The sequence below is a fragment of the Homarus americanus genome, unplaced genomic scaffold (assembly GCF_018991925.1).
Source record: "Homarus americanus isolate GMGI-L3 unplaced genomic scaffold, GMGI_Hamer_2.0 scaffold39155, whole genome shotgun sequence".
Lineage (NCBI taxonomy): Eukaryota > Metazoa > Arthropoda > Malacostraca > Decapoda > Nephropidae > Homarus > Homarus americanus.
The window spans coordinates 8,375,598-8,392,743 of record NW_024737042.1 but is presented as its reverse complement, the minus strand read 5'-3'; the positions used below and the strand labels follow the sequence as shown (position 1 = coordinate 8,392,743).

Sequence of the window (17,146 nt, the reverse complement as noted above, 5' to 3'; positions counted from 1 at the left end):
AGCCTTCATTAATCTGTATATTTGTGTTAGAATAATAAAATGAATATTATCATTAATCTTTATATTAAACTTTTATTTTACAATGTTGAAACAAAAATTAAAGCCAGTGCGAGTATGAACGCAGTTCGTATTCTGTTGAATTATTTTATATATTTCTGTTTTCACAATGGAAAGAAACTTTTGTATAGAAATTTTAAGATTTCCTAATGCATCCCCAAACCAGCACACAACTAGTGGTAGTGATTATGGTAATTCTTTTATTTAGTCAATGTATTCTGTTTTCGGATTTCAGAAGGTTCCTCCCCCCCAAAAAAAATAAAAATAAAACCAAACGGCGTATAAACAACAATCTTTACCACCATCTAATCTGTTATAATACTAATATTAATTTTGAATATAAATGTTTTAATTAGTATTTACGACTTAAATTTATTGTCACAAATTTATTTATATATTTGTTTTACATATTTTATGGTTACTACGAGAGAGGTGCATGTTAATATACTGGTTATATTTGAGAGAGAGAATAAAAATAAAACATTAAAAAGTGTTAACAGCACGAAGTTAAATTTTGTTAACTCTGAATAGCGTATATTTTATTTTAATTATATTTTGTTGACTGCTATAAAACTATGATTAAAAAATACTATGCACAGGGTTTAACATTCATACATCCGTATTTTTAATTTAAAATAAGTATAATTAGTTTTCTTCATCACGTGACGTATCTAACTCGTCCGTTCTTCATCAAGCCGCAGCCATGGTTGGAAGTGTTATGGAGGTATTTGAAATTTTATCGTTGATCATCTAGATTTCCAGTGTTTGTTAGAGTGTTAGTGTAAGTGTATATAACTCTACAGATCTCGAACTTAATACTTCCGTGAAATTAAAACGAATTAAGTGCTTTAGGGCCGGGTTTCATATGGTACAAAGATACTCTTTATTCTTTGATATGATTCTGACGCCAATGTTTTGGTATTATTAGTTTCAATGTTTCACTAGTATTCTCATATACAGTACTGTGTTGAAAACAATATGCTTTTCTCAGGTGTTTGAGATTCTGTAGATATTTGGTCACTCAATTATATGTTGGATATACATTATTCATTATTATTAAGTCCCGTCATTATCATTTGTATTTGACAATTGAGGCCGGTGTTTTAAGACGTAAACCAGCCAAGACGATTTTTAATGAACTAAGGTCTATCGTACCAATCATAAGGGCAATTTTGTCAATAATGATGAACCACGTGTCGACCACATGGCCACTGTTTCGTCACGTGTCCATGAATCCAATGTATTTTAACAATTGTCTGGCCATTCCTAGCTGGTCCATCAAAGAGTTAATGAGTTTTTTACTTTGGCCTTTTAGTTCTTTAGGCTGAGATACATTAGTACAATACTGTCTTAAAATTTTCCAAAATATTGCAAATCCCTTGCATAAGTTGTGGTAGACAAAAGGTGTTTCAGATGCACGAAATAACTAAATCGTTAGCTATTCTGTCTGCGAAGACGCTGCCGCCATAAGAAAATAAGGCGTCTGCAATAGGCCAGTTGGCCTGTGCTTGGCAGCTCCTGTCGAGTTACTACCACTATCATCCATGAAACTATCTAGCCCCCTTTTAAAACTTTCCAGCGTTCCAGCACTTGCTACAAGAGTTGCTAAGCTGGTTCCACCACCCTATTTGTGAACCAGTTCCTTCCTATCTCCCTCCTAAACCTAAACTTATCCAACTTAAATCCGTTGCTACGAGTCCTATCCTGCACGGATATTATAAGAACTTTATCTATATCCCCTTTATTAAACATAAGAAAATAAGGAGTCTGCAATAGGCCGGTTGGCCTGTGCTTGGCAGCTCCGACTAATTGCCCAAATGTAGCTGCAATGAAGTCAAATAATGGTCCTACATGAATAAATCGGACTGCCAACCACTTCTCGACTAGTATTTGGTGTCAGTCACAAAAAATTGGAAAACTTAATTTAAACCGAGTTAATAGATCGAGTGCTTGTACCGAAGGAGCGAGTAATTACCCAAATGTAGTCGCAATGAAGTCAAATGATGGTCCTACATGAATAAATCGGACTGCCAACCACTTCTCGACTAGTATTTGGTGTCAGTCACAAAAAATTGGAAAACTTAATTTAAACCGAGTTAATAGATCGAGTGCTTGTACCGAAGGAGCGAGTAATTACCCAAATGTAGTCGCAATGAAGTCAAATGATGGTCCTACAAGCGTAAATCGGGCTGTGAATCACTTCTCGATTATTTGGTGTCATAGTCACAAAAAATTTGTAAACTTAATTTAATCTGAGTTGTGTTAGGTTAGGTACATAAGAACACAAGAATGGAGGAAACTGCAGCGGGCCTATTGGCCCATACTGAGCAGTCCCGTTTACACTCAACCCCTATTGCTCATATAAGAACATAAGAATGGAGGAAACTGCAGCGGGCCTATTGGACCATACTGGGCAGTCCCGTTTACACCCAACCCCTATTGCTCATATAAGCATCCAACCTATGTTTGAAGCTATTCAGCATATTCGAGTTAATGATGATATTTGGTAACTTGTTCCATTCATCCACTACTCTGTTTCCAAACCAGTGTTTACCTATTTCCCGCCTAAATCTAAATTTGTCTAATTTAAAACCATTGTTACGAGTTCGCTCCTGGTTGGATAGTTTGAGTACCTTTGTAATGTCCCCTTTGTTTAGCCCTGCCTTCCACTTGTACACCTCTATCAGGTCGCCCCTCGCTCTACGTCTCTCGAGGGAGTGCAAATTAAGATGCTTTAACCTGTCTCTATACTCAAGGTTCCTAATGCCCGGGATTAGTCTTGTCATTCTCCTCTGAATTCGTTCCAAGGATTCTATATCCATTCTGTAATACGGTGACCAGAACTGAACTGCGTAATCCAGGTGTGGTCTCACAAGAGCAAAATACAGTTTTAGGATGACCTCGCATTTGACAGAGTACCGCATCAGAGGCTTCTGAGAAAAATTAAGGCTCATGGTATCGAGGGGAAAGTTTTAAATTGGATAAAATCATGGCTCACTGATAGAACGCAGAGGGTCAGCGTAGATGGTGTTAAATCTGAGTGGGGCCGTGTAACCAGTGGGGTTCCCCAGGGGTCAGTACTAGGCCCACTCTTGTTCATAATCTACATAAACGATTTAGATACTGGGATCAGCAGTGACATAAGTAAGTTTGCGGATGACACCAAAATAGGGCGGCAAATTAATTCAGGGCAGGATGCAAATGCATTACAGGAGGATCTAAATAAACTGCAGGGGTGGTCTGAAAAATGACAAATGAAATTCAACACCAGCAAGTGCAGTGTACTTAATATTGGAAGAACAAATACTTATCATGTATACAGCCTTAACAACATCAACCTAGAGAAGTCGACTTGTGAAAGAGACCTAGGGGTACTTGTAAGCCCGGGCCTATGGCCTAGAAAACAGTGCGTTAATGTTCGAAATAAGGCAAATAGAGTATCGAGTTTTATATCTAGAAGTGTAAGTAACAAGAGTGCAGAGGTCTTATTGCAACTATATCTTGCGCTAGTTAGGCCGCACCTCGATTATGCGGTTCAGTTCTGGTGCCCCTATTATAGAATGGATATAAATTCACTAGAGTCGGTGCAGCGATGAATGACAAAAATGATTCCGGGACTTGAAACCTTCCATATCAGGATAGGTTAAAGAAAATTAACTTGCATTCCCTAGAAAGACGAAGAGTGCGGGGAGATATGATAGAAGTATTTAAGTGGGTGAAAGGAATCAATAAAGGGGATATAGATAAAGTTCTTATAATATCCGAGCAGGATAGGACTCGGAGCAATGGATTCAAATTGGATAAGTTTAGGTTTAGGAGGGAGATAGGAAGAAACTGGTTCACAAATAGGGTGGTGGACGAGTGGAACAAGCTTAGCAACTTTGTAGTAAGTGCGGGAACTCTGGAAAGTTTCAAAAGGAGGCTAGATAGATTCATGGATGATAGAGAGTGGTAGTAACTCTCGACAGGAGCTGCCATGCACAGGCCAACCGGCCTATTGCAGACTCCTTATTTTCTTATGTTCTTATGTAACTAACACTCCTTTGTATGAACCCAAGTACTTTATTAGCCTTGTTACGAGCAAAAACACATTGTTAATTGGCTTAAGGTTCCTACTTATCATTACTCCTAAATCTCTCGCAGTCAGATTTCTCTATGGCATCGTTGTTCATCTGGTATCTGGTTTCCCTGTTTACATCTCCTATACTGAGTACTTTACATTTGTCCATGTTGAATTTCATCTGCCATTTTTCAGACCATTCGAAAAATTTGTTTAGATCTTCCTGTAGTTTTGCTGAGTCTTCGTCAGATTTGATAACACGTCCTATTTTAGTGTCACCAGCAAATTTACTTAGGTTGCTGTCTATGCCGATATCCATGTCGTTTATGTATATAACACTGGGGAACACACTTTCGGTTGCATGAGTTCTGACACTTGATTCTGGTAGATTTGAGGTCACAGATTCTGAAAATGGCATTCGTTTGTGCAGATCAGGTCTAGTTTTGATGCTACGCGGCAATTTACATATCAGGTCACAGATTCTGTAAATAGCAAAGGGAGGTAATAAGCATATTAGTTTACATTCATCAAATATAATTCTTAATTACATCAGTGCGTCAAATATAGATTTGTGTGTGCATTAGTGTGTGCATTATTATTTTATTTAATTAAAACAATTATTTTACTTCTTTTCCAGGTGTGATCATTCTGTAAACAGTGTTGACTTCAATCAAAGGAAACATGGCCTCTATAGCAAGTAGAAGGAAATGTGTGACGTTCCCGGATTCATTCTGCTATATTTGTGGGGCATTCACAGCTCCAAAGCAAAGAAGGAACATTAGTGAATTTGTGAAGAGAGCTTACTTTTCCTACTTTAAAGTGAAACTTGGAGATCAAGACAAACCATGGGCACCGCATAAGGTATGTCATTCCTGCGAAGAAAACTTGCGTCAATGGACTAAAGGAAAAGACAAAATAACATTCGGTATTCCGATGATATGGCGTGAGCCACGGGACCATGTCACAGACTGTTACTTTTGCATGACTCGTGTTGCTGGTTTCACTGGTAAAACTCGTCGTCTTATCACATACCCTAGTCTAGATTCAGCAATCAGGCCTGTGCCCCATTCAGATGATGTTCCAAAGCCTATCTTCACTCAACTTGCTTCCGTTGAATCTGACAGTGAATATGACACTGAGGTCACAGAGGAGTCAACTAACAGAAATAGTGACTCAGATTTTGCAGGCATATCAACACAACCGCAAACATTTAGGCAAGCAGAACTCAATGACTTAGTTCGAGATCTGGGTCTGTCTAAAAAGCTGTCAGAATTGTTGGCTTCACGGTTAAAAGATAAAAACTTGCTGAAAATAGACTGCACTGAGAGGCGATATTCAAGACAGTCCATTAAACGCAAGTTTGTGCCTGAATAAATCTGGCATAGTTCACAAAAGCAACTGATGAATCCAAAATATGCTTGTCAAGGTAAGTAAAAGTAATTAAAAATTAATTCTACGTGTTTGGTAATTCCTCTCTGTGTGCTGGTTTAGATTTTTAGCAGTAGTATATGGTAGTCTAACTATATATAGTAGTAAATGGTAGGTAACTCACCGCAACAAAACTAGACCCGATAGAAAAAAAACCGGTGCCATGTTTGAAATCAGTGACCTCAATTTACCCAGAAACAGGTCTCAAATGTATGCAACTGACAAAAAAGTTGAATTTTGTTCCCCAGTGTAATAAATAATAATGGTCCAAGTACTGAGCCTTGGGGAACTCCACTTGTGAGGTTGCTCCAATGATCATGCAAGCATCTCGCAAAGATAATTTATTAAAGGCGAAAACAAAAATTAATAATGTTATTACTCCTGCAAGCATCTGCTTAAAAACAATTTATTAAAGACTAAAACGAAACAAAAATAAGTTAATACGCCACCACGGCTATGGTTATAATGGGTGAAGGTAGTGAAATTTATTTATTTATTATTTTATCTTTTTAAATTGGTATTTAAAGGTGAATTCTAGCTTATGAAATGTCCACTATGTTATATGATTTATCATTAATGAAGCTAGGTGTATTTTATGCCCAGTAAATCATAATGTACCAGAGTTGTATACTATGGTAAATAGTTCCTCTTAAAGTACAGTATTTGTGTGGGCCATTGTGTTGAAGCATATGGCCATTTAAAAAGTGTATGAAAAAATTTAGGCATGCAGTATACAGTAATATCTCCGTTAGCCGGAATCCCTCAAACCTGGAACTCTCCGATAGCGGGAATCAAAATTTTTTGAGGGGCACATTTTCAAGAAAATTTTTCCTGAAACCTGGTAAATTATGGGTATGGGGGGAGTTTTTTCTGGGTTCGAGATGAAAATCGGGTGCGTTTTCTGGAAATTCCGAGAAAATTTTTCCATTACCCGGAAAATTACGGGGTTGAGGGATATTTTTCTGGCCTTGAGAATGTCGTCTCGTTACCCGAAAGTGCTCTGCACCAATCATTCTGGCTAACGGTGATATCACTTATAATGAAAGGGGGTTCCCTTTATTTTGGGGGCTTTTCATTTTTATTTATCACATGATGAACTTTATATTTTAATTTTACTAATTCAGGTTTTCATTTCAGGATGGAGTGTGGTTCGACTTCTGGCCAGGATGATGAATGTGATTATGTATTTAGAGGTACGTAATTGGACATGCTGAAAACAAATGACCCTAAATGTTAATGTTTTGGGGAATACTGTAGTAAGTTTCATGTTGAAGTTGTTTTTAAGAAACTCTCAAAAGACCCATTTATTCACAAACTAGGATTTGTGTATTGATAGACAATTTGTGCCCGATTGTGCCTTTAAATACTGTACATTGATTAGTTTTGCAAAATTGGGATTGGCTGTTGTATGGAATACTTTGTTTTCTTGAAGTAACACGACTTAATGAAGGTATTAGTATTGTACTGATGAATTTCTCGTGCCGTACTGTATATTTATATACTATACAGTACTCTTGTTTTTTTTTTTTTTTTTTTTTTAACGGGGATTAGCCCACCCGGTTATGGTGGTTCTATATACACGCAAGTTTGAACTTTTGACAGTGCCTAATATATACAGTATAATGATCAGTACTGTATTATAGATATCCCTAAAACACCTGATATATACATTACATTATTAGCATTGTTAAGTAAAACTCAAATAATGTCCCTGAAAGTGGCTATTGACCCGAGTCGGATGGTAAAATAGCCTACAATTGAATATAGCAAGGTTTTGTTTTTATATATAATCATTGTTTATGTTATGTAAGGTAAAGGTAAAATACATACACAGGATGTCACTGATCCCTGAGTTACTGGTGGAAGTGTTTCATACTTCATTGGTGCTATGGTGATCGAAGATCAATGTTTGTATTATGCCCTGACAACATTACATGTGTGTTGTTGGTCACAAAGCAATCTACATTTTCATTAATGTTGACTACTTTTGATAATCAGTCGCTAAACTATTTCATACGGTATTAACTTTTATTCAGAAAGGAGGTTGAAATTATATAAATTATATTCTATTAGTGTTAAAATTGTATGATGGAGATAAGACCCAGCAGTAGTTAAGTTGCATACAAATGAAAAACATTTGGTCCACTTTCACATGCCATATCATAATAAATGGAGCCCTTCCTCCAGAAGGGAGGTAGAGGTTCTGTGAACTGCTTAAAAAATGTCCGTAACCTACTACATTATAGGGCAAAGTACTGCTCTCCCATTTGAATTGTTTAGAAATGTATTCAAAATTGTTTCGAAAAAATAAATCTCTGGGGAGAAGTTGCATATATTTTATACAGTAAAATGCCCATAATTCAAATTAATGGGGCTCTAACCCTTATGAATTGAGAGATGCTGTGCCAAGTTGCACAGCGGCACTTGAGAAATACATGCAATTGATAAGGCTGTTTAAAGAAGTGTGTACCTCACACTGATGATGAATTTATATGAAACAAAGAAAGACTCTTTGATAAGTTACATAAATGAAAAGGCTATATCCTGACAATATTTTTATTATTTAGAGATGCCTAGTTTATTACATTGTTTGGGTACTGTATAAAGTCTACTGTTTTGCCGCCATCCCATATTGTGCAAGGCAATGTTTTGTTGTACGACTTTTCTTTATAACTTGGGGAGAAAACTGTGGACATCTTGTTCTACTGATGTTTTCTTACATACTGTCACGTTTGCTTCTGACCAGTGCCATAAATATTTCAGACTAGTATTGCGGGACTTGAAGATTTGCTCGGACTTGAGACACGACCATGCATAGATCATGGTAAGTATCATTGTCATGCATGTTATGTAAACTTGATGCAGTGATGTCACTGATCCCAGAGTTACTTGTGGAAGTGTTTCATACCTCATTGGTGCTACGGTGATCGGAGATCAAAGTTTGCATTGTGCCCTGTCAACATTACACATGTGTTGTTGGTCACAAAACAATTACATTTTCATCAAAGTTAACTACCTTTTGATAAGCAATCCTCAAATTATTTTTAATGTTATTAACTTTTATTCATATAGGAAGTTGAAGTTATACTATTCTATGGATGTTAAAATTGCAAGTGATAAGCACCACCAGTAATACGGTTGCAATTATTTGATCCACTTTCACCTGGCCTAGCATAATAAATGGAATCCTACTTCTGTGAACTGCTTTGAAACTGTCAGTAACCTGTGCTGCAGGGTAAAATATTCCCTTAATTAATTGCTTTAAATGGCTATCATATTGACAGTAACACTTAAGGTCATCTTTAATTTGATTGTTGTTCATATAACATGTGTACCTCATATTAATGGATGAAATTTGGAAGTATAAAGTTGTATCCTTTGGCAAGTTAAAGTAAAAGGCAATATTCCTGCAAATCTAAATACTTGCTTAGAGAAGTGTAGTTTGGTTTTGGTTGCATTACTTTTGTATTTTTCTAGTTTTTAGTACTGTAATGTTGAGATTTTGTAGTTATGCAGGGATATCATCTGATGCAAATTAATGATTTGTGTGTGACCATTCTTTGTAGCTTAAGGAATTTTAGGACATTTCATTGTTAGTATGTTTTATGTGGAGTCATAGTTTGCTTTTAACCAGTATCCTAATTATTGCAGATCTCAGTATAGTGGGACTTGAAGATTTGCTCAGACTTCAGACACGATGCTTAGCTGGTAAGTTTAATATTTTTTTTTTTTTTTTTTTTTTTCTCCCCCACACCTAGCCAATATAGTACAGTACCTCGGTTATTTAATACAAATGTGTCATCAGTGATGGGGAAAGGCTGTTACAGGTCTTATTTTATATTATTTTGACTGTAAAGATTTAGATACTTCTTTACAAGCAACATAACTGGGTTTTATTCGTGTATGAAGGTTGTAATAATCAACCATGTTCATGCCATCCTCAGACTGGAGTAATCTTCCTCCTCCCACATTTCTTGCACTGGAGCCTTTTCATCATGCATCCTTATCAACCCTAGGTGTGTTTGCCGACATAACCACTTAGGCCACTCACAAACTTGTGGGGCATATGCAGACATGCACTCTGTAGCAGTTCAAAATGTGATCTGTATTACTTTCGTTGTCTGCTATAGAATGTGCATTTGCATTAAACCAACTACTTTTAATTTTATAGGTAGAAGGTATATCTGCTGCTACATAACATTTTGTTTGCATAATAAAGTATGGTGGTTTGTCTGGAAGTAATATTTAATACATTTAATGTAGTCACTCAAAAAACAACGGAGGTTAGTGAATTTCAGAATGAACACTGACCTGTTGTCAAAATCCTTCGTCAGTTGTCATGTTTTCTCAACACTATTTTGTAATACGGTATAATCTTTTGAGTGACTGCCTGGTCTACACCATATATTGTAATTAATTATATGCACAGATGTGTTTTATATATTGTAGGTATATTGTAGATGGGTAATAGATTTTTTTCCCTCCAGAATGTGCTAAATACTGAGGGTGAAGATTCGTCGCTAAACTTCCGACTTCCAACATAGGGTGTGTTTAGCTAATGCTTCTAAGCCTAGAAATACAGCATGTATCAAGGTTAAAATGCAATTGCCATTTGATACTTTATGATGATAAATATCCATCTCTACTTCCCTGAGAGTACACAAGCTTAATCTTTTCTGATAACAACTGTAGGTGTACTGTAAAGTGTGGTTGGCTTAAATTTTGTGAGTTACATAAAATTTTCTTTTGTCAGCAGAGTAGGAGCAACTGCACTTGGCTGCAGTGGAGTCTTGCACATAATTATCCTGTAATTGGATTTGGACCTTGTTGCATTTTTTAGAAAGCATATTGGTAAGTGGCATTGGTGTTTGTCTGGTCATTCAGTTGTCATTAGATATCCAAATACTGTATTGAATTATAGGAAATTTTCGACCTAATTTTTATTTTATTTTTTATCCTTTTCAGAATACTGTACATAATCATGCTGACTGGTGTCCATTGATAACCCTTGGATTATTTATTCCACCTTTCAAGTTTGGTAAGTGGTGATCACTTCCATTCTTTCATAAATAGTGATGCTACAACTGCAACATTGCCATTTGAAGTTACCACTGAGGGTGTAGGAACACATTTCTGCGACTACCTCCTGTACTACAAATATGTTAAACCTTCATATGAAAAAAAAAATCTTGCAAGCTGGCAATTTGAAAGGGGAAAAAATCTTGCCCTTAGTAGAAGAACAATCAAATGTACTGCCCTTCAGGATCTATTGAACAGTCTTCAAAACTGGGCCACCAACAATGATGTCACCATCAACCATACCAAGACCATGGTTATGCACATCAACCTCTCCTCTGATGTCCCAACACATTTCAGGTTGTAGTTTCCACTAAGCTCCTCGGTGTCACCATAACCAACAAACCAAATTGGAAACCACATGTCAGTGAAATTGTCAAATCCTCCAGTTTCCGTCTCCACCTTCTCCGCCGACCCTTGGAGTTCCTGCACTCGAGCTCCTCGGTGTTCACTCATCATTCATACTTCCCAAGCTCACATATGCCTCCCCTAAATGCCACACAAAGTAAATGCTCAACACACCGACCCTCTTGGCTCTCACTGACCATCACCACGACCTCCTGCAAATTTGGTGAGAAGCTTCTGCACCAACCTCGACACCTGCTCCTACTACCACCTGAGATCCCTCGCTCAAGAATTGCTGTTCGACGCCACAACCGCATCCAGCCCATACAAGCACGAACTGATCGCTATAAGAACAGCCCAGTCCCAACCATTGTAAAAATTATCAATAACTTTTAATCAACCAGTGTATTCACTCCCACTCAATCTTACATTTTGCACTGTCACTATGTTGAAATGCCCTGTAGTTTTACTTTTTGCACCGTCACTTGAAATGCCCTGTAGTTCGAGCCCCCCCCCCCCCACCTAGTTGATATCATATTTGTATCACTTATGTTGTATATTATTTGTAAATCAAGCTACCCATTCCCCAATTATGTAACTATTTTCAGCCTTTTGGCTGCCATGCTCTCATTAAACTGCTAATTATTATTATTATTATTATAGTACTACTTAATACAATAAAGATTTGAGCATTATGATGTTAATTGCCTAATTTTTCTTAAACCCCATCTAATTTTTCCTACTACAGTATTTGTGAAAGGGTCGTCTTATTCCTGCACATGGATGTGAGAGGCTTGTATTTAGGTTGCAAGAGTTAGTACATTAATTGACATGCTATATTTGGCAGGTAAACCTTCGGGTATGCTTGGAATGTTAAACATTGTTAAGGTGATTATAAATAAAAGTGCAGAGCTGTCACTTGGGGGGGGTGTGGCTCCTTTTGCCAGTGATTTATATATATATACATAATATATATATATATATATGATATATATATAATATAGATAGATAGTAAATCACTGGCAAAAGGAGCCACACACCCCCAAGGGACAGCTCTGCACTTTTATTTATAATCACCTTAACAATGTTTAACATTACAAGCATATAAAACTAGCATGGTCTAAAAATCCTGGCTTATTTTAATAAAAAAAATAAAGTAATGGTTACAGTAGTACAGTACTCAATTTCCACAACTTAGTCATCGAAAAAAAAATTTAGCTGTTATTGCATGCATATTACAGTACAAGGAAAATAAAATGTTTTATTTTTGTAACAAAACATGTCGTAAGATGATATTCCTGGATGTAATGAAAACTTTTATGGTAAGAACTTAAATTTAATCTATTGCATACCCTAAAATATTTAAATTTCAGAAAATGCCTACTTTCTAAAATATCCTAACTTGCTTTTTTTTTTTGGAGAATACTTCAATAGGTTTATCAATCGATGGCTAGTGAAGGAGGTTCAGTGGAAGTTTAAAGAGGATAGAAGGGAATTTTAGTGAGATAACATGCCATGGCCTAACGGCTTGCGTGGTGTGGGGTTTGAGGAGGTAGTGTAGTGGATACCTCCCCTACAAACGCTGTTTGTCACTGAGTAGCCGACCCCGCAAATTCCCCAGTGTATGCCTCATGGTCTGGGTCAACCAGCGCCGCCTTATATGACCGAGGTCAACTTTTAACATAAGAAAATAAGGAGTCTGCAATAAGTCGGTTGGCCTGTGCATGGCAGCTCCTGTCGAGAGTTACTACTACTATCTTCCATGAACCTATCTAGCCTTTTGAAACTTTCCAGAGTTCCCGCACTTACTACAAAGTTGCTAAGCTTGTTCCCATCGTCCACCACCCTATTTGTGAACCAGTTTCTTCCTATCTCCCTCCTAAACTTATCCAACTTGAATCCGTAACTCCGAGTCCTATCCTGCTCGGATATTATAAGAACTTTATATCCCCTTTATTGATTCCTTTCACCCACTTAAATACTTCTATCATATCTCCCCGCATTCTTCGTCTTTCTAGGGAATGCAAGATAAGTTTCTTTAACCTATCCTGATATGGAAGGTTTCTAAGTCCCGGAATCATTTTTGTCATTCTTCGCTGCACCGACTAGTGAATTTATGTCCATTCTATAATAAGGGCACCAGAACTGAACCGCATAATCGAGGTGCGGCCTGACTAGTGCAAGTTATAGTTGCAATAAGACCTCTGCACTCTTGTTACGTACACTTCTAGATATAAAACCCAATACTCTGCCTTATTTCGAACATTAACGCACTGTTTTCTAGGCCGTAGGTCCGGGCTTACTAGTACCCCTAGGTCTCTTTCACAAGTCGACTTCTCTAGGTTGTTGTTGTTAAGGTTGTATACATTATCAGTATTTGTTCTTCTAATATTAAGTACGCTGCACTTGCTGGTGTTGAATTTCATTTGCCATTTTTCAGACCACCTCTGCAGTTTATTTAGATCCTCCTGTAATGCATTTGCATCCTGCCCTGAATTAATCTGCCGCCCTATTTTGGTGTCATCCGCAAACTTGCTTATGTCACTGCTGATCCCAGTATCTAGATCGTTTATGTAGATTATGAACAAGAGTGGGCCTAGTACTGACCCCTGGGGAACCCCACTGGTTACACGGCCCCACTCAGATTTAACACCATCTACGCTGACCCTCTGCGTTCTATCGGTGAGCCATGATTTTATCCAATTTAAAACTTTCCCCTCAATACCATGAGCCTTAATTTTTCTCAGAAGCCTCTGATGCTGTACTCTGTCAAATGCCTTGCTAAAGTCTAAGTAAATAACATCGTAATTTTCGTCATTATCTACTACCTCGAAGACTTTCCTAAAAAACGTCAGCAGATTTGTTAGACAAGATTTTCCCTTTGTAAACCCATGTTGAGAGTTGTAGATTGATTTGCTTTTCTCTAGATGCGATCGGATGCTATCTGCTATAATTGATTCAAGAAATTTCCCCACTACTGACGTCAAACTGATCGGCCAGTAATTTGACGCTGATGCTCTGTCTCCCTTTTTGAATATGGGTACTACATTTGCATGTTTCCACAAGTCTGGCACAACTCCGGTGTCTAATGATTTTGCAAATAAGTTTACGAGGGATCCGCTAATCTGTTCCCTACACTCTTTCAAGACTCCAGGGAAAATTTCATCCGGCCCTGGGGATTTTGTTTTCTTTAGTTTATTTATCTTCTTAAGAACATCCTCTTTTCTGATAGTGATATTCTTTAATTTCTCTTCTTCCTTTCCCTTAAATATCAGTTCCACCTCTGGAATTTCATCGCAAATTTCTTCTGTGAAAACTGATAAGAAGTAGCTGTTCAATGCTTTGCTTATTTCTTCACTGCCATTTATCACGCCTACCTCTGCCATATAAGACCTGACCTCGTGGTGACCTACTCTCTTTCTACCTACACCAACCAGCAAGCAACACCTCCTCCTCCTCCTCCTGCCTGGCGGCCCTCGCTCTCGCCGGCGAGCATGGCGACCCACAAGCTGGTCCTCTGAGCACCCTCACCAACCAGCTCTCTCTACTTAACGCTTGTAACCATGCTGCCTTCCCAGCACCAAGCTGCATTGTACATCCAATACAACATGTATACAGAGAGCACATTGTGAGTTTCCTTTCTCCATCCCATCCTGAGTGAGAACCCAAACATAACTTACCCCACAAATGGTGACCCCCGGAGATTTGCACTCACACAGGATGGAGGAGAAACCGATCACTCTCCCAGTCTTCAAGCAACATGGAAGACTGGCTTACCCACGCAGAGGCAGCTCTCATCGGCTCTACAGTTACTGTCTCTACACCGCAGGTTAGACACCCTAGAGCAGCTCTGCTACTCTAAGCAAACAGCCGCTCCTCTTCCTGCCCCAAGCACCACGTCCTACTGACCCCAACACACCCGTCCTGCCTCAGATGCCGCCCCCGGCCCAGCAGTACCCCCTGCCGCTCCTCCTGATGCAGCCCCTGCTCCCGACTCGGCCCATGCGCCTGAGTGCGGACCCACACACCCCTCTTTTCTCCCTCAGGTACTCCCTACTACTGTCTTGCACCCTGCTCCTGTCGTGGACCCTGCTGCTGTCATGCACCCTGCTGCTGTCACGGACTCTCCTCCGCTCCTGCTGATGCAGCCCCTGCTCCTGACCCAGGCCCACACACCCCAGCAGGCGCATCTGACGACTCTGTACCTGCCATGAGGGAAGCACAACATTCATCGCCTCCACACACCCCTTTTCTCCCTCTCTACTCCCACAGATATTGTGTATCTAGACAGTTGTCTCCTCTAGCGGCCGGCTCATCCACGCCCTCGCCGTTATGGCTCACATGTGGCATGCACCGCCCGTTCTGCCTCACATGTGCCATGCAACCCTGCAGACAACAAGTCTCCTACACCGCCTGGAGGGAAGGGGGGAGTACTGTAGTGGATACCTCCCCTACAAACGCTGTTTGTCGCTGCGTAGCCGACCCCGCGAATTCCCCAGTGTATGCCTCATGGTCTGGGTCAACCAGTGCCGCCTTACATGACGGAGGTCAACTATTAAGCCACGCCTACCTCCGCTATATAAGACCTGACCTCGTGGTGATCTACCTCTCTCTTTCTACCTACACCAACCAGCAAGCAACACCTCCTCCTCCTCCTGCCTGGCGGCCCTCGCTCTCGCCGGCGAGCATGGCGACCCACAAGCTGGTCCTCCTCTGAGCACCCTCACCAACCAGCTCTCTCTACTCAATGCTTGTAACCATGCTGCCTTCCCAGCACCAAGCTGCATTGTACATCCAATACAACATGTACACAGAGAGCACATTGTGAGTTTCCTTTCTCTATCCCATCCTGAGTGCGAACCCAAACATAACGTACCCCACATAGCAGCACCCACCAATCTGGACGGGGTGGGACCATGAGACCGGTGAACGTCAGGTTGGGCAATGGTTTCTCTCCAACCCAATCATTCCTTATTAAATATGATAGGCTTCATATCTAGGGCTCCTTTGTAAGGGTTCTCTACATGCATCTTATACTAGATTTGCCAATTTAATATTTTGACAAATGGAAACTCCCTCCAGTCATTACTTGCATGTTTCTCCTCATCTAATATCCCATTTATGCATTATATTTATTCTTGGCTTACCTCCTCCACTCCCTTTTCTGACATTTCCCCGTCCTTTTCCCTAACAAAGGAGACATTACAGGTACAGTACTGTACTTACAAACCTTAGGTTTATAAAAAAAAAATGAGGAACACCGACTTACAGTATTTACTTACTAGCGCTTCTATTATTGCATCATCCACCATCAGCAAAGATAAACAAAATATGTAAAGCAGTACAGTATTTATAATGGCATCACACTAAATTTTGGCCCGAACAAAGTTTATATACTATTAAACTGCTCATGAGCTATGAAGCACAAGGTAAGACTAGACACACGTGAACACTGGAAATACACTATTATAGTTAGTGATGGTTCAATTGATTTTTTTTTCTTTCATGAGGGGCCTTTTTTTATTATTAGCTTGGAGCCCTCGGTGATTTGTAATTACGGTTACTGTGACAAGGCCCACCAAAATACTACTAATCCTACTGTGTGGCTATCATGAGACCTTGTTATAAAGTTAAGTTAGACTTTAAGATACCAGTGTCAAGTCAAAAGAAGATCATAGGGGTGGAGGTATCCTGGTGTCACACACTGAATGTGTTAAAACGCCAAAGAAAAGCCGCGAATTTGATGAGGGTGTGGGGTAAAGGATGTTTGGTTCACACTCAGGATGGAATGGAGAAAGGAAACTCACAATGTGCTCTCTATATACATGTTGTATTGGATGTACAATGCCGCTTGGTGCTGGGAAGGCAGCATGGTTACAAGCGTGATGTAGAGAGAGCTGGTTGGTGAGGACGCTCAGAGGACAGCTTGTGGGTCGCCATGCTCGCCGGCGGGAGAGAGGACCGCCAGGCAGGCGGAGGAGGAGGTGTTGCTGGCTGGTTGGTGTAGGTAGAAAGAGGCAGGTCACCACGAGGTCAGGTCTTAAATAGCGGGGGTAGGCGTGGCTTAGTAGTTGACCCCCGCTCTGTGATGTATGGCGGCGCTGGTTGACCTAGACCACGAGGCATACACTGGAGAATTGGTGGGGTCGGCTACTCAGCGACAAACAGTGTTTGTAGGGG

At 39.5% G+C, this 17,146-nt stretch overlaps 1 protein-coding gene across 6 annotated transcripts; it reads left to right on the top strand.

The window, feature by feature from the left end:
- The first annotated feature begins 727 nt into the window (after positions 1-727).
- On the top strand, positions 728-10,778 carry LOC121872667. Of its 6 annotated transcripts, none has more exons than XR_006090137.1 (8): positions 728-781; positions 4,755-4,978; positions 6,683-6,738; positions 8,309-8,369; positions 9,197-9,253; positions 10,033-10,090; positions 10,302-10,396; positions 10,511-10,778. XR_006090137.1 is itself a non-coding variant. In XM_042375625.1 (2 exons), exon 2 carries the CDS (start codon positions 4,799-4,801, stop codon positions 5,489-5,491), a length of 693 nt encoding a protein of 230 aa, XP_042231559.1. In that variant the 5' UTR covers positions 728-781; positions 4,755-4,798; the 3' UTR covers positions 5,492-5,499. The 6 variants fall into 6 exon arrangements, 2 of the variants coding, with proteins under 2 accessions (XP_042231559.1, XP_042231560.1); XR_006090138.1 differs by having other exon boundaries at positions 10,299-10,396; XR_006090140.1 differs by lacking the exon at positions 10,302-10,396.
- Positions 10,779-17,146: the final 6,368 nt, after the last annotated feature.